Here is a 27,542-nt window from a genome sequence, read left to right on the forward strand (position 1 = left end):
CTCGTCACACGTCCGCCGAGCTGGAAAACGGTTTCTTATTTGTAAATGTGTAGTCTTATATGTAAATGTATATGTAGCTGCGTCAGTGAAGTGATTGGGGCAACTGGCAAGCTAGCCTAAATGTGATGATTTCGAATGCCACGCGACCCCATGAATTTTTTTGTTTCTAGCAGCACTCATAATTTGAGGCGACCGATCGACCTCGCCCCTCCCCTTCCCCACCGGAAAAGCAAACAAAAAAATGCTCTCTGTAGAAACTTCTCAGAGAGATGATTTACACCATTTTCCAAATGATGTCTCTGCACTCGTGCCTTTCAATAACCGTGCTTTCGATTATGTGTAAAATTAGTAGAAGTCTGCGTATTTACCAAGAGCCAGTGGCAGAGAGACTGGTTGAATTAGAAGAAAGAGGAAAGCTCGTCGACTTCAGCTCAACGGCCAGGTTGGAAGCTTGGGGAAGGGGGAGGCAAAATGTCACGAGTTAACAAATACAGGAATTGGAAGAACAGGAGAGCATGGAACTGGCAGGTCTGCGCCGCCTAATTTACCACAAGCGTTTCAAAACGGTCCGCCCTAAAGTGGAGCGTTAGCGATAGGCAGCTGCGTCACCATTTTCCTGCGAGCATGGCATGCCCCCGCTATAATTTTAAGTAATTCAATCGCCACACTTCGAACCGACCTGCAGCCAATGAACGCGTGCTTTTTCTACTACAATTGCCTGAAAACACTGCCCTGTAACGGTAGACCAGTAATCAAGTATTTTGCATATCCCTTGTACTTTTTTTCTTAACTACCAACGCAAAAAAACGCTATAATATGAGATAACTTCCTCATGACAATTTGGTTGCTTGTTTCTTGACGGGTCTTGATATTTGCGAAAATAACTTTTGCTTTAACAGATATATAAAATGTTCTGAATTAATAAAATACCTTCTAATTAAATACTATTGCTGGCGCTTACCTATGATGTAAAATATTGTGACATGTTGCGCAATACAGCCACAATACAGAGCACAATATTAAAGTTTTAACGCCCATCTCTAAGGCAAAAGATTTTCAGTCAACCTATACCGGGTCAAATTTTTCCGAAATTTAATTGTGTAATTCCCGCCATTAACTAATCATATATGCCCTAGAAGTAAAAGAATATTTTATGCGATTGTCCCACGTGATCTTTTCCCTATAGCTGCAGGGCATAAGTTCTTGGGGGAAGTCTGTGGATATTAAAATGTCTGATTCAAAATGCTCTGGTATTTAGCATACTTTCTTGCTTCCAGGATGCGATACGATGGAACTCGTGCTCGAATAGAATTCACCATGTCATTCTTAACCCTGATATTTGCGAATATCATGACGGCTGTTATGCCACCGAAGACTGTGAGGTCTCCATAACTCAGCCAGAACAAGACCCCGTTGAATCGTCGATTATGTTCCTACCGCGTCTGCACAATGTAAGTTGTTTGAAGTTACTTCTGTCACGTAAGATCTTTTTTGAAGCTTTAACTGGCATGATGAGGAAGGCTTCACCTAGAATATTTTTGCTGCTTTATTTCTTCATTATATTGCTGAAATGCACACTAACAGAAATATTGAAGACATTGTCTGAAAACTAAGGGAGATACAGTCGGTCAAAAATATTGTTGACCAGCTGGTTGAAGCTCAGTATATGGTTAAAACGGCTTTGGCAAGGTAAATGCGTGTCCTGGAGATTCACCTCTGTAGGGATTAAAAAATAACAGCTTTCATAAACAAACATAAATGCATTGGCGAAAATACGACCAGCGTGTGCGCTAAGGGAATGATGAAGTCCTCCAATTTCTTCATCAAAACATGTGTCACTGCTGATGACTGACATTTTTGTGAATACCACATTTGAGCATGAAGAAAAAAATGCTATAAATTGAGCGGCAGAGATTTATATTTATATTTGCATTTTATTCTTGATGTATTTGTCGGGTCAACAATATTGATGAGCTACCAGGCAAAGTATTAGTAACAGCATAAATGATGGATAGAAAGCTTATAAAGCATTCAGTTTCCCTCGTAGCGCATGTAGTTCTTAGCAACTAAATGAAAATATTGAGATACCTCGATTCACTCGGCTACGGCACGAGTAATATGAAGCATCCATCTGACATTGCTTTCTCGAAAATGCAGGAATTATCTGTAGCTTCCGGTACTGGGCGGCAAAAACTTGTTTTTAATTTAAATACTGGGCATGCATCTCTGAGTCAACTCATGGTTGTTTTCATGGGCTGATATTGAATATAGACCAGTACAAGAAAAGCAACTGAGGCAAAGCATGGCCAGGCAAAGCCCTGGGAAGGTGGGAGATGGAAATTCAAGACGATGAGCAAAACGAGAGCAAGGTGAAAGCAGGAGCCAGATTTTCGACAAATGGACTTTTCAAGTCGCCTTGAAGAAGACAAGTGCACTTTCGAAACGTTGGCTGCTGTTCTTAGCTTGTTTTCCTTCTGTTCATCGTTATATGGAGCACTCATACATGACTTATGTGTAAATATATTAAAAGAATTGTGCACCTCAGCAAACTACATCGAAACTAAAATTAACCATTATATCATAGCGTTCCGTCTGAAGCTGCTTTCCATTAAATGCTGGCACCCCTTGCTCCAAATTTAGGCCGCACTTGTGAGAGTATTGTTACGCGAACGAAGGACTAAGGACTGGATGCTATTTACAATGTATATTTATAAGGATAATGTAGCGCTGGTCTATTCAGCTTGCCAGGTCACAGGAGTAGAAGCAGACGAGGTGTCATCACCGGGAGGCATGGCAGAAAGCAGGACAGTGCGGCCGCTGCGGAGCTCTGCGGCGAAGACGGGGAACGGCCTTCTCTACCAAAATGTTACGCGAACGATGTATTTTGGACTGGAGACTATTTACAAAGTATATTTACAAAGGGTAATGCAGCGCTGGCCAGTTCGGACCCACAGCTACAGAGCCAGAGAGCGTTCGTCGTCTTTGTCGGGGTGCATGCGTGCATCGTCCACAAGAAACACGCAATATACATGTATCAGTGTAAAGCTCTTGATTGCCGTACCACTGAACACAGATTGCTCTTTCAAGTCTAGACACTGTTGTGAAAGTAGGTTTCCTTAATGCTAACGAAGGTTCCACGGAAGGTTCCGTGCCAGGTGCCTGGAGAAAGAACGGATCCGAGCGACGTGGAAGAGTATTAAAAACGGATTATAATAAAAAACTACATGAATCAGTTTTACAACACGGCTCCACCTATTCGAGCACACTATAGTGGCGTCTTTGCATGTCCGAACGTCTCTGTTCTTCACAACAGGCCCGTTCCGCTTTTCCTGCCCCTTTCTTGCATCTTCCCTTGTTGAGGCAATTCACGAACCAAATCACAAACGTTGAATCGTAACCACATCTGTCGTCCCTCAGTGGTCTCTAATGTGGTTCTTCTGTCTTCTACGTGCTGCTCGGGTCTCCAACGTGGAACAAACGGAGGCAACTAACTGCTGTCGACGCTTTTCAACGATGACCCTGTCATTGATCAGTAGCCTCTTGGTGACGGTCAGTAGAGGCGACGTTACTGTATTCACGCGAACTGAATTTATGCGCTTTGTACTATATATATATATATATATATATATATATATATATATATATATATATATATATATATATATATATATATATATATATATATATATATATATATATATATATTGTAATGAAGCAGACGCGCCCCTGTGTATGTGCCGTCTGAAGAGGAAGACGAAGGGCCGTGCCGTGATCTCGAGCGACCCCGTGCTTCGGACAGCCCTTGCAGTGCCTTGTTTTGCCTAGCGTTCCACAACGTCGTGAACGAGAATAAACCTCATCGCATTTGGTGGAGGTTGCTAAGATCCTTCGCCTCATCCTGGAGCTCCGCACTCGAACCCTGCCAACAAGATCGCCTTGCACTATGCCTGATCCCGCCACCTCGATGCCCGCCCCACCGGCTGCCACTGTCATCTGCGCCGGCGTCCCTCGTCAGCGCGACCCACCCATTTTCAGTGGGACCGCCGAACAATGACGTGGAAGACTGGCTCTCATCGTACGAACGTGTAAGTGCCCATAACCGCTGGGATGACCAGTCTAAGCTGACCAACGTGCCGTTCTACCTCGCCGACGTTGCCAAACTTTGGTTCTTCAACCACGAATCAGACTTTACAAGCTGGTCCGCCTTTAAGACTCTGTTTGCAGAAGTGTTTGATCGCCCAGCTGTGCGTACGCTACGCGCTGAACAGCGTCTACGCCAGCGCGCACAGCAGCTTGGAGAAACATTCCCCAGCTACATCGAGGATGTTCTCGATTTGTGCAAGCGGGTCAATCCCAGCATGTCAGAGGATGACAAGATCAAACACATCCTCAAGGGCATCGAGGACAGCGCATTCCAGATGTTGCTGGCCAAAGGCCCAACTAGCGTATCCGTCCTCATTAACCTCTGCCAGAGCTTTGACGAGCTGCGCCGCCAACGTTCCATCGCCCGCCAGAACATCCAGCACGCCGATTCCGTCTCCAGCATCGCGGTTTCTACCGAATTCACCAACTCGACCCTCTCGCAGCATATCAAAGATTTTATCCGTGAAGAGGTGGCCAGGCAGCTCTCGCTGCTGCCTCACAGTGACGCACCTACGGCAGCTTTGCCTCCAACGCTGCAGGAAGCCATCCGAAATCACATATCTGAAGCGCTTCCTGCAGCTCCTACAACCCCCCCACCCAACCCTATGAGTGTGCCGCTGGCCCATACCAACTTTGCGAACCACCCTACGTCGCTGCCGCTCAGTTATGCAGCCGTGGTTGCACGGCCACCTGCGCAGACCGCTTCCTTTCCATCGCCCATGAATCCGACTTCATTTCAAGTTGCCCGACCGTCACCACACTTTTTTCGTCCCACCGAGACGTGGCGCACTCAAGACAGCCGGCCTATCTGCTTCGCCTGCGGCATTGCTGGCCATGTGGCACGCTTCTGTCGCCGCCGCGCCTCAACTGCGTGTACCAGCTTTGACAGGCCCCGCTACGCACCACAATACGCCGCCACGCCTCCATTATCACCGCGACGTCTCGACACTGATCGCCGGTTGGAAACTCGGCGTTCCCCTTCCCCTCGTCGGCGTTCGATTTCGCCCCTGCGTCGTCGAGTTCCCACTGACGAGGGAAACTGACTGCTGCAGTTCCTGAGGCAAGAACTGCAAATACGTCGATTTTCTCAAGACCTCAATCTTCGCCGCAAAATGTAATTACCGTTTTTGTAGAGGGAGTACCAGCAGTGGCACTAGTCGATACCGGAGCAGCCGTTTCCGTCATTCACGAGGGCCTTTGCCGCAAGCTACGACAAGTGACTACAGCTCGCTCTGGCCTGGTGCTCGCTACTGCCAGCGCGCAGCGAATCCACCCTTCAGCTGTATGCACGGCCCGTGTCGTCATCAACGACGTTCTGTACATAATCGAGTGTTTCGTGCTACCATCGTGCTCTCACGACCTCATCATTGGTTGGGATTTCCTGTCACGTCATCATGCTGTCATTGACTGTTCACGTGCAGAAGTGTCGCTTTTACCACTATGTGAATCCCTGCCGACCAGCTCTCCTCACTTTGCCGACAAACTCACTGTTGATGCCGACACAACCGTACCTCCTGAGTCGTCGATGGCTGTTGTCTTGTCGTCTGATTCCGCATCTAACGCCACCGTAGTGTTCACGCCGTCCGATGTGTTTGCTCAACGCAAGGGCATTGTTCTTCCGTTTGCCGTGCTTACTGTAACCTCTGGCTCAACTGTGATGCTGGTCACCAACTACTACCAGTACCCGATCAGCCTACTGCGTGGAGAGACGGTAGGATACTTTCAAGCGGTCGACTACGTCGACGACTTCGATGTTCCTGCCGCCTCCCTCCGTCACCTTGACGCCATCGCTTCGGTCTCCGGCTCATCACCTTCAGTGGGTTTTGACAAGGCCATCGACCTTGCACTTTCCCCATCTCATCGCCGCCAACTTCTCGCTCTCCTTCACAAGTTTGTCTCTTCTTTCGACTGTCATCAGACGTCACTGGGCCGTGCCACCGGTGTTTCTCACATCATCGACACTGGTTCCCACTCCCCCTTGCGACAGTGCCCGTATCGTGTCTCTGCCGAAGAGCGCCGAATCATCACAGAGCACGTGGACGACGTGCTCCAACGTAAAGTCATCCGTCCCTCTCAAAGTCCTTGGTCTTCACCTGTCGTATTGGTGAGGAAAAAAGATGGCTCCATTCGCTTTTGTGTCGACTACAGACGCCTAAACAAGATAACGAGGAAAGACGTTTATCCTCTGCCTCGAATCGATGACGCTCTCGACTGTTTACAAGGCGCAGAATACTTCAGTTCCTTGGATCTGCACTCCGGGTACTGGCAAGTTCCCATGGCCGAGCCTGACCGTCCGAAAACCGCATTCGTTACACCTGATGGCCTCTACGAATTTAACGTCATGCCCTTCGGGTTGTGCAACGCGCCTGCTACTTTTGAGCGTATGATCGACACCATCCTTCGTGGCCACAAATGGAAGACCTGTTTATGTTACCTCGACGACATCGTCGTCTTCTCAACCGATTTTCCGACGCACCTCGCTCGCCTGCATGACATTCTGACCTGTCTCGCCTCGGCCGGTCTACAGCTTAACCTCAAAAAGTGCCGCTTTGCTGCAAGCAAGCTAACCATATTGGGTCACGTTATCTCCAAAGACGGCGTCCTCCCGGATCCAGACAAGCTCCGCGCTGTTGCAAAGTTCCCAAAGCCCACGTCTATCAAAACCCTCCGAAGTTTTATTGGCTTATGTTCTTATTTTCGTCGCTTCGTACGCAATTTCGCATCCATCATGGCGCCTTTGACATGTTTACTTTCCGCCAGTAACGGCATAGCAGCATGGTCACCTGAATGTGATGCAGCATTTCAGCAATTGCGCCACTTGTTGACCTCACCACCGATTCTTCGCCACTACGACCCTGATGCTCCCACGGAAGTCCATACTGACGCCAGCGGAGTTGGCCTTGGCGCGGTCTTAGCGCAACGGAAAGCTGGCTATGATGAATACGTCGTCGCTTATGCGAGCCGTACTCTAAAGAAAGCAGAATTAAATTACTCCGTCACAGAAAAGGAGTGTCTAGCGATCATCTGGGCATTAAGCAAGTTTCGCCCATACCTTTACGGCCGTTCTTTCGCCGTTGTTACTGACCACCATGCCCTTTGTTGGCTTTCTTCCTTGAAAGACCCGTCTGGACGCTTGGGACATTGGGCGCTTCGCTTGCAAGAGTACGACATCCGCGTCATGTACCGCTCTGGTCGCAAGCACTCCGACGCTGATGCGCTCTCTCGCTCCCCACTGACGCCTGATTTGGCGTCGTTGTCAGCTTCCTCGTCCACCCTGTCACCGTTCACCATCCCTGACATGCTCACAGAGCAGCGCAAAGACCCATCCCTTGCAATGTTACTCGACTACCTTGCTGCTCCGTCTGATGTCCCTTCGACACGAGCACTGCGTCGCCAAGCAACCCACTTCTCAGTGCGGGACAACATTCTATATCGCCGAAACTACATGCCCGACGGACGCAAATGGCTCCTCGCTATACCTCGTCATATGCGCTCTGACGTCTGCGCGTCTTTTCACGCTGACCCCCTAAGCGCTCATGCCGGCGTCCTCAAAACTTACACAAGGTTGCGTCAGCGCTATTATTGGAGAGGCATGTACAACTTTGTGCAAAAGTACATTCAGTCTTGCACTACATGCCAACAAAGCAAAACACCTACACAGCGTTTCACAGGACCGTTGCAGCCGCTGCCATGCCCGTCTCGTCCGTTCGACCGCGTCGGCATCGACCTCTACGGCCCGTTTCCATGCAGCGGGCGTGGAAATCGGTGGATTATTGTCGGCGTAGATCACCTTACTCGCTACGCTGAGACTGCAGCACTGCCAGCAGCGACCGCCCGTGACGTTGGTTTTTTCATCCTTCGCAATTTTGTCCTTCGCCACGGTGCTCCCCGAGAATTACTGAGTGATAGGGGCCGTGTCTTCCTGTCGGAGGGCATCCAAGCCCTCCTCGCTGAGTGCAGGATAATTCATCGCAAATCGACCGCGTACCATCCCCAAACCAACGGTCTTACCGAGCGCTTCAATCGCACACTTGGCGACATGTTGCGGATGTATATTTCATCCGACCACTCCAACTGGGACACCGTACTCCCCTTTGTTACGTTCGCGTACAACACCGCGACGCAAGCGACCACCGGCTTTCCCCCTTTTTCCTTGTGTATGGCCGTGAGCCGTCATGCCCTTTGGACACCATACTGCCGTACCAACCTGACGCTACAGAGTATACTCCGCTTTCCGAAGTCGCCAAATATGCTGAAGATTGCCGTCAGCTGACACGTGCCCTGACTAGTCAGACTCAAGAACGTCAAAAGACAAGACATGACCGTGCTCATCAACCACCGCCCAACTTTGTTTCTGGTTCACTTGTGTGGCTTTGGATACCAGCCAACATTCCTGGCCTTTCTTCCAAACTCCTGGCGCGTTATCACGGTCCATACCGTATAATCGAGGCCACTTCACCGGTCAACTACATCGTCGAGCCGCTCACCGTGTCACCAGACCTGCGTCGTCGTGGGCGAGAGACAGTACATGTCAACCGCCTGAAACCGTACTACGACCCGCTCATCTTCTCCGCGCCCTGAGTCGCCAGGATGGCTACGCTTAGCTCCCGGGGCATTGTAATGAAGCAGACGCGCGCCTGTGTATGTGCCGTCTGAAGAGGAAGACGAAGGGCCGTGCCGTGATCTCGAGCGACCCCGTGCTTCGGACAGCCCTTGCAGTGCCTTGTTTCGCCTAGCGTTCCACAACGTCGTGAACGAGAATAAACCTCATCGCATTGTATATATATATATATATATATATATATATATATATATATATATATATATATATATATATATATATATATACATGTATATATATATATATATATATTCTTCGCCATTTTGACCCACAAGCGCTCACCGAAATCCATACCGATGCAAGCGGTGTAGGCCTTGGTGCTGTGTTGGCACAGCGTCAACCTGGCCACCCAAAATACGTCGTCGCCTACGCGAGTCGCATGTTAAACAGGGCGGAGACCAATTACAGCGTTACAGAAAAGGAGTGTTGGGCAATTGTGTGGGCGCTTGGTATGTTTCGCCCGTATTTATACGGCCGATCTTCTGACGTCATGACCGACGACCACGCACTATGTTGGCTGTCGACGCTGAAAGATCCATCGGGCCGCCTTGCCCGCTGGGCATTGAGAATCCAAGAATACGACATCGGCGTGGTGTACCGTTCTGGGCGAAAGCACTCCGACGCTCACGCGCTATCCCGATCACCACTTCGCCCGAAGGCCAGTCACGACTCCCCCTGCGAGTGCACATTATCCTCTTCCCTCAGTTCGTCCGCTCATGTCATGAGTGCCAACGCCGGAAAGCGCCACCGCACAATACCACCGGTGAATTATAGCCTTCACAGTGCCCATCCCGACCCTTTGATCGCGTGGGAATAGATCTCTACGGGCCGCTTCCGTTGACTCCTGCCGGCAACAAGTGGATAATCGTTGCGGTAGACCACTTAACTCGTTATTCGGAGACTGCTGCTCTACCAAACGTTACAGCGCAGGAGGTCGCCAATTTCCTACTTCGTCGTTTTCTCCTTCGTCATGGAGGTCCGCGTGAACTTTTAAGCGACAGAGGCCGCGCCTTCTTATCTGAAGTCATCGAACAACTGCTTGCTAAATGCGCTATTGTTCATCGTAAAGGCACTGCTTATCATCCACAGACTAACGTTACCATGGAACGCTTTAATCGAACTCTTGGTGACATGCTCGCCATGTATGTCTCACCTGATCACTCTAATTGGGACCTAGTTCTTCCCTTTGTCACCCACGCCTACAACACCGCGACTCAGGCCACTACCGGATTCTCACCCTTTTAGCTTCTTTACGGCCGTCATCCTTCGCACACCACCGACACCATTCTGCCCTACCGGCCGGACCCATCTGAATGCCTGCCGCTCTCGGAAGCCGCCAGACAAGCAGAGGAATGTCGCCTGCTTGCCCGCTGATTCACCTCGGACGACCAGAACCGCCAAAATGCTGTTCACGATGCCCAGAACTCGCCTCCCACTTTTCTCCCTCGCGATTTCATCTGGCTGTTAGCGCCACACCGCACGCCTGGGCTCGCTTCAAAACTCCTTCCGAAGTACGACTGTCCATACCGCGTTCTCGAGAGAATATCACCCGTTAATTATCTGGTTGAGCCGCTAACGCCGCCGTCCGACATGCGACGTCGTAACCGCGAAGTCGTTCACGTTCAGCGTCTCAAGCCGTATCACAATTCTGCCATCCTTCCAGAAAACTAAGTGGCCAGGATGACTCCTTTATTTCCGCGGGGCCATTGTAAGGAAGATGAGGAACGTGCGTGCAGTCAGCAGCATCGGCAGCATCAAGCGCGCAGCAGAGGCTCGAGCTCGGGGACTGTGCTCGGTGCATCGTAGAACCGGTGGTCGCTACGAACCCCAATAAACCTCCTATATAAGATATTGACACGTATACTTATCTTTATCGGGCAACCACGTTTCGCAGCCTAACAAAAGTAATCGCACAGCGTGGGACGCGCCTGTATGTACCGAAGTTTCTGGAACGTTATCGATGCTTCTATCTGCTGTCTGTTGTCGCTGAACGTTATGTTATCTGGTTGCATCACTTGACGCGAATGGTGTAGAACTTTGTGGAAGGCATGCCGGTCCGAACGATTAGTCTGGAACATTCGATGACTGCTCTATAAAAGCCGACGCGCTTGACCCGCTGATCAGATTTTCGACGATCGCCGAGCGTGTTCGCCGCCATCGTTGCGCTTTAAGTGTAGCCTGTTTTGTGGGCACAGGTTCGCCCAATAAAAGCTAGTTTTGTCTTTCACAGTACTGCTACTGTGTTCTTTAACGTCACTACCACGTGACATCTGGTGGAGGTGCTAGTGCGTTCATGTACCGAACGCCCCCGCAAAGTCGCGATCCAAGCCCAAAGCCCGAGGACAAAACTAACATCGCCGAAGACCAGCGTGCTAGCCGCAGACTGCAAAGACTGCCCCCAGAGCACGGACTTCTGCCTGAAACGACAAAGAAGATAGTGATCAAGACAACCCAAATGGCTGCCCCAGTGTCCCCCGTTATCCTACAGCAACCTCGGGACCCACCAACTTTCCATGGAGCAGCAACTGAGGACCCGGAATACTGGCTGGAGACGTACGAGCGAATCGCGACTTTCAACAACTGGGACTCCGACGACAAGTTGCGGCACGTATACTTCGCCCTAGAAGACGCCGCCAGAACGTGGTTCGAGAACAGGGAGTCGACATTGACAACATGGGACCTGTTCCGTACCGGCTTCACGCGCACCTTTACAAGCGTCGTGCGCAAGGAAAGGGCCGAAGCCATGCTGGACGCCGGAGTGCAACTACCGAACGAGAACGTTGCCATCTTCACGGAGGAAATGAAGCGTCTCTTCCGCCACGCCGACCCGGATATGCCCGAGGAGAAGAAAGTCCGCCTTCTCATGCGTGGTATGAAGGAAGAACTTTTCGGCGCAATGGTACGAATCCCACCGAAGACCGTAGAAGAGTTCCTTCGCGAGGCAACCAGCATCGAGAAGACACTCGAGATGCGAAACCGGCAATTCGACCGCCGCACGAACGCGACAAACTACGCCGGACTTCACTCACTGGGCACCGACGACCTGCGCGAGACTATCCGAGCTGTCATGCGGGAGGAGCTACAAAAGCTGTTCCCATGATCACAGCCTCAGGTGGCTTCGATTGCCGATGTCGTGCGTGAGGAACTCCAACAACAACTTGGAGTAGCCCCTGAATCGCCGCAGCCCGAGCCGCAAGCAATGACCTACGCCGCCGTCGCACGCCGTCAAGGCCCCCCTCCGCGACCGCGCCAGGGCCCTGTCACGCCGCAGTTTCGTCGTCCGCCGCCGCCGCCAGCACGACCACCCGTCGCGCATCGCACCTACCCGAGGAAGACAGATGTTTGGCGCGCTCCTGACCACCGCCCGCTCTGCTACCACTGCGGGGAAGCCGGCCATGTGTACCGCCGATGCCCATACCGGGAGATGGGACTGCGAGGTCTCGCCGTTAACGCGCCGCGGCCACAGATTGGCGAACGACCCCGCGATATTGCCGACTACCTCGCCGCCACTCAGTGGAGCCATCGACGAGCTTCCAGGTTCGCCGTCACCAGGCCGCTACCTGTCGCCGCAGCGCCGACCATACACTGGCCCAGCCCGCGGCCGGTCCGTCAGCCCATATACGGAAAACTAAAAGCAGCAACCGATGGAGGTGCGGTTGCTGTTCGTCGAACTGACGAAGATCCTCCGCCGCCGACGAAGACGACGAAGCAACCATCTCGACGACCTAATGACGACACGCCGCCGTCCCGACGAAGTCAGGAAGCCAAAACTACACCGACGAAAGACGACTTGACGACGCGACGTTCAAGCTTCAGTTTAACACGACGCAGCCGTGATCCGACGCCAAAACCCAACTGCAACGCCAGACAAAGAACCACCGACCTCGACGTGCTTCTCGACGGACACGCGGTTACCGCCTTATTAGACACAGGGGCTGATTAGTCCGTCATGAGTGGACACATCGCCACCCAGCTGAAGAAGGTTAAGACTGCATGGGAAGGCCCTCAAATTCGCACCGCAGGAGGACCCCTCATCACGCCTTCTGAAATCTGCACGGCAAGAATAACCATTCATGACCGAACTTACCCTGCCACTTTCGTTATCCTCCAACAGTGTTCACGAGACGTCATTCTCGGTATGGACTTCCTGAACCAACACGGCGCAATCATCGTCCTGAAGTCACAGTCAATAACGCTGTCGGAAGATAAAGCGATACCGCCGGAGAGCCCTCGTAGTCACCATGCCTTGAGTGTGCCCGAAGATCAAGTGAGCATCCCGCCTCACTCCAGCATTGTTATTTTGGTCGGCACCGAAACACCCGCTGACGTAGAAGGCGTCATCGAAGGCGACCAACGTCTTCTGCTCGACCGTGAAATTTGCGTCGCAAGAGGGATCGCTCGACTGCACGGAGGAAACACGAAAGTGTTGCTGACAAACTTCAGCAAGGAGTTCAAGCACATCAACAAGGGCACGACCATCGCATACATCGAGGAAATTGTGGAAACCAGCGATGCCTTTGTCCTCTCGGATTCTGTCGCATCTACCCCGACGACTGTAGTTCCCGAGCCAGACTTCGACATAAGTCCAAGTCTCCCCGTGATTAAGCAGCAACAGCTCAGAAGTCTGCTTCGACGATACAAAAGCTGCTTTTCGACGTCATCGAGGATTCGACAAACACCAGTCGCAAAGCATCGCATAATAACCGAAGAATGCGCTCGACCACTACGCCAGAGCCCTTACCGAGTTTCGACGCGGGAACGTGAAGCTATAAGAGAACAAGTCGACGAAATGCTGCGCGACGACATCATCCAGCCGTCGAAAAGCCCGTGGGCATCCCCTGTTGTCCTGGTAAAGAAAAAGGACGGAAGCCTACGTTTCTGTGTCGATTATCGTCGACTGAACAAGATCACGAAGAAGGATGTATACCCCCTCCCACGGATAGACGACGCATTGGATCGGCTCTGCAACGCTAAATACTTCTCGTCGATGGACCTCAAGTCTGGCTATTGGCAAATAGAAGTCGACGAAAGACATCGCGAAAAGACCGCCTTCATCACCCCAGACGGCCTCTACGAGTTCAAGGTTATGCCATTTGGACTGTGCTCGGCACCTGCAACGTTCCAGCGCGTCATGGACACGGTTTTAGCAGGATTGAAGTGGCAGACCTGTCTCGTTTACTTGGATGACGTCGTTGTCTTCGCCGAAAATTTCAACGATCACCTTAGGCGGCTTGCAACAGTACTCGAGGCCATCAAGTCATCAGGGCTCACTCTGAAGCCAGAAAAGTGCCGCTTCGCCTACGATGAGCTTCTGTTCCTAGGCCACGTCATCAGCAAGTCTGGAGTCCGCCCCGACCCGCAGAAGACAGCTGCCATCGCAAAGTTCCCGCAGCCCACCGACAAGAAGGCAGTGCGTAGATTTCTTGGCATGTGCGCTTACTACAGGCGATTTGTCAAGGACTTTTCACGCATCGCTGAGCCGCTGACACAGCTAACTAAATGTGACATCGAGTTCAAGTGGGAAACGCCGCAGGCCGACGCATTTGAAGAACTCAAACGACGCATGCAGACTCCGCCCGTACTTGCGCACTTCGACGAGCACGCCGATACCGAAATTCACACTGACGCCAGTAGCCTAGGCCTCGGTGCCGTCCTAGTCCAGAGAAAAGATGGACATGAACACGTGATAGCTTACGCTAGCCGGTCGTTGTCAAAAGCGGAAGGCAATTATTCCACAACGGAAAAGGAATGCCTCGCCATCGTTTGGGCTACAGCGAAATTTCGCCCCTACCTATATGGCAGGCCATTCAGAGTGGTCAGCGACCATCACGCGTTGTGTTGGCTAGCTAACTTAAAGGACCCTTCAGGATGGCTGGCACGGTGGAGCCTCAGACTACAAGAATACGACATTACTGTAACATACAAGTCTGGACGAAAACACTCAGATGCCGATTGCCTATCACGCGCCCCCATTGACCCACCACCGCAAGATAACGAGGATGACGACGCCTTCCTTGGAATAATAAGCGCGGAAGACTTCGCTGATCAACAACGAGGGGACCCGGAGCTAAAAGCCCTTGTCGAGTATTTGGCAGGGCACACCGACGTTGTCCCTAGGGCATTTAAGCGTGGACTATCTTTTAAGCGTGGACTATCTTTTGACGATTCAAAACAACCTACTCGTGAAGAAAAACTTTTTACCAGTCCGCGCCAACTACCTTCTTGTTGTTCCGTCGGCGCTGCGTCCACAATTACTGCACGCCTTACACGACGATCCAACCGCTGGGCACCTCGGATTCTCCCGGACGCTGTCGAGAATACAGGAAAGGTATTACTGGCCGCGTCTGACCGCCAACGTCGCCCGTTACGTTAAGACATGCCGAGACTGTCAACGACGCAAGACACCACCGACAAGGCCAACAGGGTTACTACAACCGATCGAACCTCCTCGTCGACCATTCGAGCAGATTGGGATGGATTTGTTGGGGCCGTTTCCGACGTCAACATCCGGGAATAAGTGGATCGTCGTGGGGACGGACTATCTCACCCGCTTCGCTGAAACAAAAGCTCTACCGAAAGGCAGCGCAGCCGAGGTGGCGAAATTTTTCGTCGAGAACATCCTGCTGCGACATGGCGCCCCAAAAGTCCTCATTACCGACAGAGGAACGGCTTTTACAGCAGAGCTCACCCAAGCTATTCTGCAATATAGCCAGACAAGCTACAGGAGGACAACTGCCTACCATCCGCAAACGAATGGTCTCACGGAGCGCCTGAATAAGACCCTCGCCGACATGCTAGCGATGTACGTCGTCGTTGAGCACAAGACGTGGGACGCGGTCCTGCCGTATGTAACCTTCGCTTACAACACGGCGGTGCAAGAAACAACACAGATCACGCCGTTTAAGCTGGTTTACGGCAGGAACCCGACGACGACGCTCGACGCCATGCTGCCCCACGTCATTGACGAAGAGAATGTTGACGTCGCTAGCTATCTCCAGCGCGCCGAAGAAGCCCGACAGCTCACCCGCCTGCGGATCAAGGACCAACAGAGGACCGACAGCCGATACTACAACCTCCGACGACGCTTCGTCGAGTACCAGCCCGGCGACCGTGTTTGGGTATGGACCCCGATACGCCGACGAGGACTCAGTGAGAAACTACTCCGACGCTATTTCGGGCCCTACAAGGTCATCCGACGCATTGGCGCTCTGGACTATGAGGTCGTGCCAGACGGCATTTCGCATTCACAGCGGCGCCGCGCACGATCTGAAGTGGTCCATGTGGTGCGCCTTAAACCCTTTTACGGACGCTGACAAACTTCGCCATTTTTGTTCTTTTCTTTGCTACGAGTGCTTTTGTTCATTACCTTCGTTTCTTTGCAGCATCGGGTCGATGCTTTTTAAGAGGGGGGTATTGACACGTATACTTATCTTTATCGGGCAACCACGTTTTGCAGCCTAACAAAAGTAATCGCACATCGTGGGACGCGCCTGTATGTACCGAAGTTTCTGGAACGTTATCGATGCTTCTATCTGCTGTCTGTTGTCGCTGAACGTTATGTTATCTGATTGCATCACTTGACGCGAATGGTGTAGAACTTTGTGGAAGGCATGCGGGTCCTAACGATTATTCTGGAACATTCGATGACTGCTCTATAAAAGCCGACGCGCTTGACCCGCTGATCAGATTTTCGACGATCGCCGAGCGTGTTCGCCGCCATCGTTGCGCTTTAAGTGTAGCCTGTTTTGTGGGCACAGGTTCGCCCAATAAAAGCTAGTTTTGTCTTTCACAGTACTGCTGCTGTGTTCTTTAACGTCACTACCACGTGACAATATAGATACAAGATATATATATATATATATATATATATATATATATATATTTATATATATATGTATATATATAGGTTGAGCAGACGCAAGCCGTGTTGTGAAGCAACAGCGCCGTTTCTACTCGCAGCAGAGCTCAGGTTTCTGGAGTTCCAATTGGTTCTATATATATGTATATATATATATATATATATATATATATATATATATATATATATATATATATATATATATATATATATATATTAGCGGTGCGCCTGTTTTTTGAGGCACCAGGTCGTCTGTTTTTTAAACTTTTGTGTCAAAGCGGCAGATATCGCTTACAGTAGAAATCAACATGCATAACTGAATGAGTACATGCTCCTGTTTTAAATCTGTAACTAATTACTTTAGAGCGTGCACTGCAATCGACGAATTCATGCCAGTGCTTTAAGTGGCCGCATTCATTTGGAACGTATTTCTATACAAGCCATTTTGAAGTAAGTGCTGTGAATTTCGCAGCACAATTGCAGGGTTGTTCTACCTACGTTTCTACCAAAATAGTGATTTCTGCATTGAAATTCTGGAAAAAATGGAACAGCAATGCATCACGTCGTCAACTTTCGCGACGAATGCCTCAAACTGGCGCCATGCTCCAAATTCCTCCCAAGTAGATATGAACCAAAAGCGAAATACACTACTATTCATGAAGTTCAATAAGTGCTATAAAGTAATCAGCGCAAATGTTAATTAGAAAAATATTGCTACACGCGGGTGGTATTTGCTTCTTTTAGCGAGGCCTGTGGACGCCATCACCCGAGAAAAGAGGAGGAAGAACAAATTGGGCTCGCGCTATGAACCTAACCGGTCACCACTGCAAACGCTGTTGTAAATATAACCTTAAAATAGTTGCTCGTCTTACTGACTCATCCTTCGCGTAACATTGTGGTGGGGGTGGAACGTTCCCCGTCCTCGCCACGGACCTCCGAAGCAGTAGCACCGTCGTCTTCTAAGCCATGGCTTCCGATGAAACCACCCCGTCCCCCACCGCCGCCTACACCTGCGGCGACTACAACAACGTACGTTACTGTTCCTAGTCTCCGTGATCCTGGGACAGTCTCCGCCCAAAATGACGTTCCCATCGACGACTGGCACAGCATGTATGAGCGCGTTACCCAAAGCCACCACTGGGACCCTACCATCATGCTTGCCAATGTGATCTTTTATCTGTACGGGTCACGGCATGTCTGGTTTCGCACCAATGAGGACGAGCTCTGCAGGTGGGCCATTTTCAAATAGCGGCTTCGCAGCCTGTTTGGCAACTCATCAGGTCGCCAACAGGCTCCGTGAGAAGAGCTTGCCAGCCGTGTCCAGCCATCAGCGGAATCGTATGTCTCCTACATACAGGAAGCGCTCGTGCTTTGCCGGAAACTCGACGAGCGCATGACCGAGGTTGACAAGGTAGGCCTAATCCTAAAAGGAATCGCGTACGACGCCTTCAATTGGCTCGTCTATAACGGCGTTTTTACCGTCGACGACATCGTCAAAAAATGCCGCCGCTTCGAGGTCGCCAAAAGCCGCAGCGTTTTCCCACAATTTTCCAGGCTCCCAAACATCCCTGCCACGTCCCGTTGCTTCGCTCTTACCGCCACATGACCATTTCAAGAGAACGTCGCCCGTATCGTTCGCCGGGATATTGAAGCGGCGAGACTGACCCCCATTCATCCACGACCCCCTGACTGTACCTTCTTATTTATTTATTTACTTGTTTATTTATTTTTTTGTTTATTACTGAAATGCCCCTGCAGAGGGGTTTTACATAAGGGGTGGGCTGCTTCAAAAAAAAATGTGTTCGGTGGCAGTCCTGAACGCAGTCGCACTGGAGTGGTCCGCCGCTTCTTCAGGCAGATCATTCCAGTCTCTCGCCGTACGTGGAAAAAACGAATGATGATGGGATGATGTGCGCGCATGCGGCGATTACACTGACTTTGAATGATTGGCCCGGGATGAATGGCGATGAGCTGGCGATATGACGCTGTTACCGATTGGGGCATGATAAAACTTGTGATATATAATGAGCCTGGGCACTTGCCGTCTCGCATCTAGTCTAGGAAAATTCGCATTAGATTTTAGCGCAGGGACACTAGTATATCAAGCATAGTCATGGAAGATAAATCGTTCTGTGCGGTTTTGGACAGATTCAAGCATGTTCGAAAGATTATTATGATAAGGTTCCCTAATTGAGCATGCGTATTCATGTTTCGGCCTTACCACAGATTTGTAGGCAAGAGTTTTTACCTGAGGAGGGGCAAATTTCAGATGGCGCCGGAGAAAGCCTAAGGTGCGGTTAGCCTCGTTAGTTATTTTTGCGATGTGAGACGACCATGAAAGATCTTGCGTTAAGATAAGCCCTAATTATTATAACAGGTCAAAGATGATATTGTTGAATTACCTAAAAGATATGAAGGTGCTACATAAGAATGCCGACGATTGAAAGAGAATAATGAGTATTATTGACATTTAATAGCATTAACCATGTATTACACCGTTTTTCAACTGCTTGTAGGTCACAATGCAGGACAGGGTTATTAGAGCTATTGTTAATGGTGTGGTAAATAACACAGTCGTCCGCAAATAGGCGTATGTTCGAAGATATGTCATTAGGAAGGTCAATAATGTAGATTTAAAAAGAGGAGTGGGCCAAGAACAGAATCTTGAGGAACCCCAGAAAGCACAGGAGACAGAGGGGATGAAATGTTATTTGCAAAAACGAACTGTTCCCGGCCGTTCAGTCAGAAAGCTGCGCAACGAATTATAAATTAGAAGATTGAGATTCAGGACTGAAACTTTCATGAAAAGACGGCTGTGGGGGTACCTTATCAAAAGCTTTCTAGAAGTCTAAAAACAATGAGTCTACGGGTACATTAAGGTCTGATTGGGAACTGGTGAAATTTATAAAGAGTGCAAGCTGAGAATCGCAAGATAAATTCTTAAGAAATCTGTGCTGACTATGATGACCAAGCGGCCCCCTCTATTTCCGTTATTCAAGCCGTTGTGTGGCAAGAAATTGCAAACCTTGATATCCCTACCGCCTGTTCTGTCTCCCGACCTGATTCGGCACCAATCCGGATAACCACAAGCGTTAATGACCTGTGCTTCGCTCCCAGACGGCGCAATCATGCTGAATAGTGAAGCCCAGACGACAAACCGATCTGCTTCCGCTGCCACCGCGTTGGTCATGTATCCAGCCACTGCCGCACCACCTGGATGCCGGCGCACTGGAGCTCATTCTCTGCTCCTCGCCCACTCGCGTGCGTTCGCAGTTATTCACCTCGCCGGCTGTACCCTATTTCTGATGCCCCTGACAGCCGCTCCTCCGTGCGATCGTTGTCGCCTCAACGCCATAGCTCCCCGTCACCGTAGACTCACTCAATGAATGAATGAAAGCACGTTTATTCCACATTAAAATGCGCCCAAGACGCTGCGGTGGAAAGAGGAGGGGTGTTATTTCAAAAGGGGAAAGCGTAAGGCTGCCTCCGTTTTATAAAGGGAAGCTGAAGAGTCTGTCGAATTCAATAAGACGCTCATATACGGATGCGGGAACCTTATAAACCATGCAGGCATAATTTGGTTTTTTTTTTCAATTAGGAGCGACGTAATCGTCGGTTGAAAGTGCGCTATAGCTCCGCCCCCCGTCGAGTGAGCGTGTGGAGCGGAGACCGGAAACCGCGGTGTTGTGACGTCAACTCTAGTGTTTCATTCCTTCGCAGCGTCCGCAACCGTGCCTGACCGCGCTTGTTTCTGCGTGCGTTCCATCGTAATCTGCTTCGATCGACCCTGCATTCCTTTGTTGGTGCGTCTGCGTGTATGTACAGTGGTAGTCAACGTGAGTGGTAATCAGCGTGAGTGGTAGTCAACGTGAGTGGTAGTCAACAGATGAAGGTCACTACACGTACTGCATGAACCGGGAAGCTTTTCACGCATTTAAACCGTCTTCGTAGATTGCCGACAGCTTTGGACAGCGCACAAATGCCGACAATCACATCCCCGCTCACGTTCCACGAGGAGGCATGCAGGAACACAACACTACAGTTGTTTGACCGCAAACGAGCTCACTAGATCGGCAAAAGATCGGCGAGATCACTAGATCGCTTTGCAAAAAACATACACACCAAAGAGCATTTCCAACACGAGGAGATCCCAAGACTTTCCTTTCGTTCGCGTCGAAAGCACTGCTCGCACCAGCATCGTTTGCTTCTTCGAGAGGCTGGCTCTTCGCAATCGGCTCGTACATGTAGGGAGTAACGCCGAACTCCTCAGAAAAACGCAGTCTCTCGAAATTTTCCATTACCGTCTCAGAAGAACAGCACCAAACTACCTGGCACCGCGCTTCATGTGTAGCGGCAGCGGTCGGTTACTAGAGTTGACGTACCGAGGCGCACCGACCAATCACAGGCGGAAACGAGACGCGCGAGCTGGGCGTGTCCGCTGCTGCACTTTTCGTCGAAATAAAATATATTTGCGCTTTCTTTCGCTCAATTTCGATACGATATTCGAATTCGGAGGGTTGAAAACCATTATGTACAGATGTTCACTCATTTTTTTTTTTGGAAAACCTTTCAGCTCCCCTTAATGAACGTCCTGGAGGCAGCTAAGGGACCGCATGATGCTTATAGCTGTCGCGGAGCCCATCGCCGACGGGTGGTGCTGCAGGGTCCTGAAGGAAAAGCAGCAGTGCTCGCCAGAGCTCGATGGCATGGTCCGGAGACGTGGTATCCGGGCAAGCCCAAGTCCGGAGAGAAGAAGGCCAGGGTCTCCGTTGTATGGTGGCTAGGGCACGAAGCCTTGCAGGGATGTAGAGGGGGCACTCCCTACGAAGGTGGTTTACATCAGTACGACATGTGCACATGGAACAGTACCCACTTACGGGTGGTGGTGTGCCACCCTTGTGGAAACGGTTCAACAAGTGAGGAGTAAGGAGGTTGCTTGTCTGTATTCTCCGAAGCAAGACTGACTCTCGCCGACTGAATACCTTCGGTGGAAGTGACGGTATAGAGAGTGGATTGCCCACTGCTGCTTTGTAGGCGGCACGTCGTTGTTTGGTCGCATGCTTGCCTGCCATTGGGTCTGCTACCTCAGGTGTGGTAGCTAGGAGAGGATGAGGATTATCGGAGGCTCTGGCTAGCGCGGTAGAGAGATGAGCGCGCGCCAGTCTAGGAACCTTCTCGTTTCCGGGGATACCGCAGTGCGCAGGGACCCATTGAATGGTAACACCGTGACCGCATTCGCGGAGCAGGCGGGCCTGGTGCCGGATCTTCTGCAGTACGGGGTCGGTGTAAATAACATTAGCACATGCCCGATGGGCAGCCTGGGAATCTGTGTACACATGATGGTGAACTGGGTCAGTTTGAGAGGAAGCTGCGAGGGCCGACTCCAAATAATCTAGGGTGGCCATTAGCTCAGCGCGGCTGCTGGACATTGTTTCTGCTGATATATGATGGCGGCGGTTCTGATTTTCATTTGTCTGCTCATACCACGCAGCCGCATAACAGGTGTTACTAATGTTGTCTGCAGGCAGTGCAGCGTCCGTGTATACGATGCGTTCAGTGAAGGAGAGTGAACTCGTAGCCTTGCCATGCCTCTTGGCATATGCAAGGCGCCGCATTCGCTGAGTAGGGTCCATATTGAGAGGAAGTGGCCTGCCATCGGTGAGAGCCGTGATTTCCCACGGCGGCGTGTTGTTGGGCAAAATGGGCATTTTGTGGACGTCATACCCAAGGAGCATGAGTGTGTGTCACCCGGCTTTTGTGGCGCGAAGTCTCGTCTCTTGTGTATAGATATGCATGTCCGCGAGCTCGGACAGTTTGTTGAGTTTTCTACAACTTTTAAGCGTTTCGAGGCTTGTGTACCTTGGGAGTCGAGTTACAATGCGTTTGGCTTCGTTAAGTAACCGGTCGACCTCGTGCATCTGTGTGCAGTTGACTGGATGATACGGCAGCCCGTACATGATACGGGAGACAAGAAAAGCTTGAGCGAACTGCCGCATTTCACGTTCGTTTACTCCATGGGTGCGGGAAGAGATTCTGCGTAAAGCGTGCAGGATTCGTTTGCTGGTCTTCGTAACGCATTGGAACCAAGTGTTCGCTGTGCAGTTCTCGCCTAGGTGCATACCGAGTATTCGGATAGTAGATTTCTGTGTTATGGGTTGGTCACCGATGTACAGTTTAAAAGATTGCTTTTCTTCCTGCTTTCAAAATGTAGACCTGCCACCATGAATGACGACAAACTATGTTTTGTCTGGGGCAGTGTGTAAAGCCGCTTCCGTGGCATAGGCGTGAATAATGTCGAGAACTCGTTTCAAGACGTCCTCCTGCTCCCCGATGCACCCTTGATGCGTCCACACGGTGACGTCATCGGCGTACAGCGCGTGTTTCAGGCCCGATACGCCGGCAAGGCGCTTAGGTTGCTGGTGCATAGCTATATTAAACAGCATTGGTGAAATAACCGAGCCCTTGGGGACGCCTACGTGGTTGGTTCGTATGGAACTGGCGTCGTGACCAACTTCGACTTGGTAGCTTCGCTCTTCAAGGAAACCCGCTATGAAGTTGTACATCTACCCTGTAATGCCAAGGGCACATGCTTTGATCATTATAGTGTTATGTGGGACGGAATCAAATGCTCGCGTATATCCACTGCGACAACGGCTCGCGGGCGCACCGAATTAGAGTCGAGGACGTGCTGTTTTAGGCGGGCTAGCACAACCTGTGTTGATAGCCCACGGCGAAATCCATACAGTGTAGGAGCCAAAAGGTCGCGATCTTCAAGGTACCACATCAAGCGTGTGTTGACCATGCTCTCCGTTACTTTACAGACACACGAGGTCAAAGAGATCGGACGGAGGTTGGATAAGGTATGTGGTGGTTTACCAGGCTTCGGAATGGGCTTGACCACCAAAAACTTCCAAGTGGAGGGTAGCATCCCGGTATCCCAGACTCTATTAAATTCTTCGAGAAGAGCGTGCTTGTGTTCAAGGGGCAGATTGCCTAGATGAGCCACGCCCACCTCACCAACCCTTGGAGCACTACGCACGTTAGCACGCTGCAAGGCGTGCTCCAGCTCGATCATGGTGAAGGGGCTGTTAAGTGGTTCATTATTTTCAGAATGTACATCCTTCTGGTATGTGGTGTCTGCGGGGCGAGTCATCTGCGGGAAAAACAGTTCAGCAGCCTGTTCGGCAAGTTCCTGAGTGCTGTTGCCTTCGCAGAGGGCCACACGAGCCACGCCATTGTTTGTCTTGCGCTGGCCAAGAAGAGAGCGCAGGATGACCCAAAGCTTGGACGTATGAGTCTGTCCATTGATGGATTCGCAAATTCCCATCCAACGGTCTGACGCGAGCATAGTCGTATATTCTTCGATCAAACGCTGTATGTTGCGCAACCCTGCTTTGTGGTGAGCAGTGCGACCAGACCGCCTGTACTGTGCGAGTATCCGGTGCCTTCTATTCCATAAGGTGAGCAGATGTCTATCAGGCTCTGGGTGGTCAGAGGGAACCCATAAGTGTTTGGTGGCTCTTTGCTTCGCTACGCACAGCTGTGATACCAGATGGTCAATGTTCTTGGCTGGAGACTGCTGCTGCAGTAACTCGCGGTATTTGTCCCAGTGGGCTATGTGGCTTAGCCGTGTAGTGGCGTGTGACTTCATATTCAGATTGGGGTGGCCTCGGCGAAAGCGTATGAGGATCGGAAAGTGGTCGCTCCCCATGCAATCGTCCAGCACCTCCCATCGAAAAAGCTGTGGACGAGTACTCCAGGTAAGATCTGGTGATGTGTCTGCTTGGTGAACTGTCTGTCCTAGCCTTGCTTGTGCTTGAGGCATATTGAGGAGTGTCAGCCCGTACTCCGAGGTATCTTGCATGATGCGCCGACTGCGCTGGCTGCATTTGTTGAATCCCCAGGCGACGTGCTGAGCGTTAAAGCCCCCACACAACAATATGGCGTCTTGCGGATAAACTTTTTTAAAGTAGGAGATGAAGGTGAGATCAACGAGTGCCCTAGTTGCCTTATTACTTGTGTTCTCGGGAAACAGGTAGACACAAAAGATGAGCATTGTACGCTGTGATGAGACTTTTAACCGGCATCCGACAACGCTAAGAGTAACGCTGCACCACGGTTACGTGTCTAATTGCACGTGTGTAGTTCCCCGTCACACGTACAATGCTGTCGTTGTGGGTTCAGCGACTTTTACAGGTGGGGCGTAGCCGTAATAGCCGATTATGCTCAGCACAGGGCCGTTGACTTCTTGAAGGGCAATGACCCAGGGACTGGTCTTGTCTCGCTTGCTGGAGAACCGGGTGATCATGTCAGCCTTCTTGTTACAAAGAGAACGACAATTCCATTGCAGGACAGTTGCCCATGGTGATGAATTTGAAGAGCTAGACATGGTGAGGCTGTGTTGTTGCAGCAGCAATGAAGCTTGGTGGTACCCAAGGCGTACGCATTGCTGGTGCTGCTGCGGGTGTCGGAGAGGTTGTGCCAAAAGGGAGAGTGCCGGAAAGCATGATAGGCTCCTTTATGGTGTGGACACATGTTTCTATGGCCCTGTTAATAAGCTGTTGGACGCTTTGATGGATGGACTTCTCTATTTGCACCATGGGCGTCTTGCGCTGGAGTTTGAGGTATAGTAGCGGCGCCTGGTGGCGGCGCGGGAAACGACATCTGGGTCGTACCAGCTTGGGTCGTATTGAGCCCTGGCTATGGCGAAGCACGTTTCTAGGCCGAGTTTTGCGTCGATTCGCACTTTTTTCTGCCCTGTTGCGAGTGTGAAAAGGCTCGTCACTTCGCACAGACCATGCCGACCACGCTGCGAGGTCGCCGCAGCCTATAATTTAACGAAAACAGGTTCTCCGTGTTCCGTGGGACGTAATGCTGGCAGCAGACGGAATTGGTGACGCTGATCCGGAGAGACCTAGCCCAGCCTCGAGAAGGCGTCACCGTCATTACTTCTGCGTCGTGGGCTGCCATGAACAAGAAGGCCTGAACCCCAACATCAGATTCTACCGTTTTCCTTCAAGGCCTCACGAAGTGGAGCGTCGGGCGCGCTGCATAGCTGCAGTTCGTCGCGCTGAGTAAGCGAAACTTCGTGCCATGCTGACTGCTTCGCCTGTCTTGAAGCTTGCTTGATTATCTGCGTTCTAAATTTCGGTCTTTTGCACCTACAGTCCCCACAGCACACCGACATAGCAGCAGGCATGGCCGGTAATTCACAATTCGAGACCCGGCCACAGCGACAATTAACAATTCTACCGATGCGAAGTGGTTAAGTGACCAGGTGTGTGCAAATGACCACAAATGGCCGGGCTGATTCGGTGACAATTCACTACCCCACTACGAGCAGCACAGGTTAGAGAGTTAAATGTACTCATACTGACCTCAAGTGACCATGTTGAGGCAGCGCAGCAAGGTAGTATTGATTACACCAGATTGATGTTCGAGCGCTTTCATTAAAAGCTGCGTCAAGCCAGCAGTGCACGAGCTCGCGCTGCAGCGCGATTCGCACGTACGTGCGAGCTTATATGCATTGCATCAGTTATTACCAGTTACTAAAAGGGACAGATGGCCGCTACGACAACGCAGACATAACTACTTGTTTAGCGGCATGCAGTCAACAAAGATTGCAGGAGGCCCGCCGTTTCGCGGCATGTCGAAAGACCGCTGCCATCGCGGCGCGTACGGCCGTGTGCTCGAGCAGTTCCGTACACATGATGTCTGCTTATCGCTGCTGTGGATTCATTTATATCAAGCATTTCCTCGCGTTCGTGCGCCTGAATCTAGCAGGGTGCAAACCTAAGCTGAAGTTCCACTTCGTACGCGACTCGCTTCACTTGCGATTGACACTGCGCTAAAACTTCGCCGCTTAATTCTTGAACGGCATACAAGTATTCGGCACTGCATAATTTCTTGCCTTTACGCAGCGTGCCACCCCTGAAAAAATCTTCGGCACCGGATATTCGCTGCAGGCCTTGATACAACACAACCGAAAGCGGCGGGTCCATATTGTAAACGTGCTTTCCGAAGCAGACGACCGAGCTTGGTACGACCCATTTAAGGACAGAGGGCGCTTTTTAGCACCTTTTTCGCAGCGCCCCCTGGGCAATGCAAGAGCCCCATACGATTTTCAGGACGTCGCTCGAGATCGTGAAGTGTGGTTGGGGGGGGGGGGCGAAGATATGGATTATCGCTGGGAGGTGTAAGCACCGTTAATGAGCTGGGTCCCTGCGAGTATGCTGCGCCACTCCATTTGAGGGTGGTTGCAGCGCAGAGGACGAGAATGTTCAGGTTGAGGGAAGCGCTGTACTATTGCTGGAACTGATTGTTAGGTGCGCGTTCACTCGTCTAACTACATCCGCGAAGGTGGCGTTTCCATTGGCTTCTGACTGAGTAGCTGGGGATACCGGTGGCCCGGTGTAGAAAATCTGGCGCGTTGCCTTTAGCATGGGTACATCGTTAGGGAGCACGGCTGCTCCGGCGAGGACATCAAAGGACGAAACTGGGCGACCAGCGATGGGCGCCGGCAGCAGGCCGGGCGGCGGTATCGCTGGCGGGTTCCGATAACAGCGAGCCAGACAGTTGTTGCTGCGAGCGGGTGGTGTTGCCGAGATCCTCTGGTTGTGAAGCGTCGATTGATGTAATCCAGCCAAGGGTAGATTCTGATTAAAGGGTCAAAACCGATGTTGAAAGCGGGAGCCGATCTTACTACATGTTCTTCGATGCTTCTTCTTCCTCCGCCTCCCCTTGACACGTTGCTTTTCCTCGCCAAACCGACGAACTGAAACCAAGGCTATGCAGGTCTTGGAGGTAGTGCTGCATCACATTCGTCCTGTCCAAATCCTCCGTTGACGCTCCTCAGCAACACGAACCTGATTATGTAGACATACATAATTTTCCGTTGAATTCATAAATCGATACTGGAAC

At 51.0% G+C, this 27,542-nt stretch overlaps 1 protein-coding gene across 4 annotated transcripts in view; it reads left to right on the forward strand.

Annotated features, from left to right (window-relative positions):
• LOC139061301 (calcium-activated chloride channel regulator 1-like) overlaps positions 1-27,542 on the forward strand; it is a 228,341-nt gene that overhangs the window by 16,755 nt on the left and 184,044 nt on the right. For 3 of the 4 annotated variants that reach the window (XM_070541077.1, XM_070541078.1, XM_070541079.1), the window contains one exon: positions 1,278-1,451. In XM_070541077.1, coding sequence (XP_070397178.1) covers positions 1,278-1,451 — 174 coding nt within the window. Of the gene's footprint in view, positions 1-1,277; positions 1,452-24,279; positions 24,383-27,542 lie in introns of those variants that run through there. The other variant, XM_070541080.1, reaches the window with a different exon arrangement.

Source organism: Dermacentor albipictus, chromosome 6 (genome assembly GCF_038994185.2).
Source record: "Dermacentor albipictus isolate Rhodes 1998 colony chromosome 6, USDA_Dalb.pri_finalv2, whole genome shotgun sequence".
Classification (NCBI taxonomy): domain Eukaryota; kingdom Metazoa; phylum Arthropoda; class Arachnida; order Ixodida; family Ixodidae; genus Dermacentor; species Dermacentor albipictus.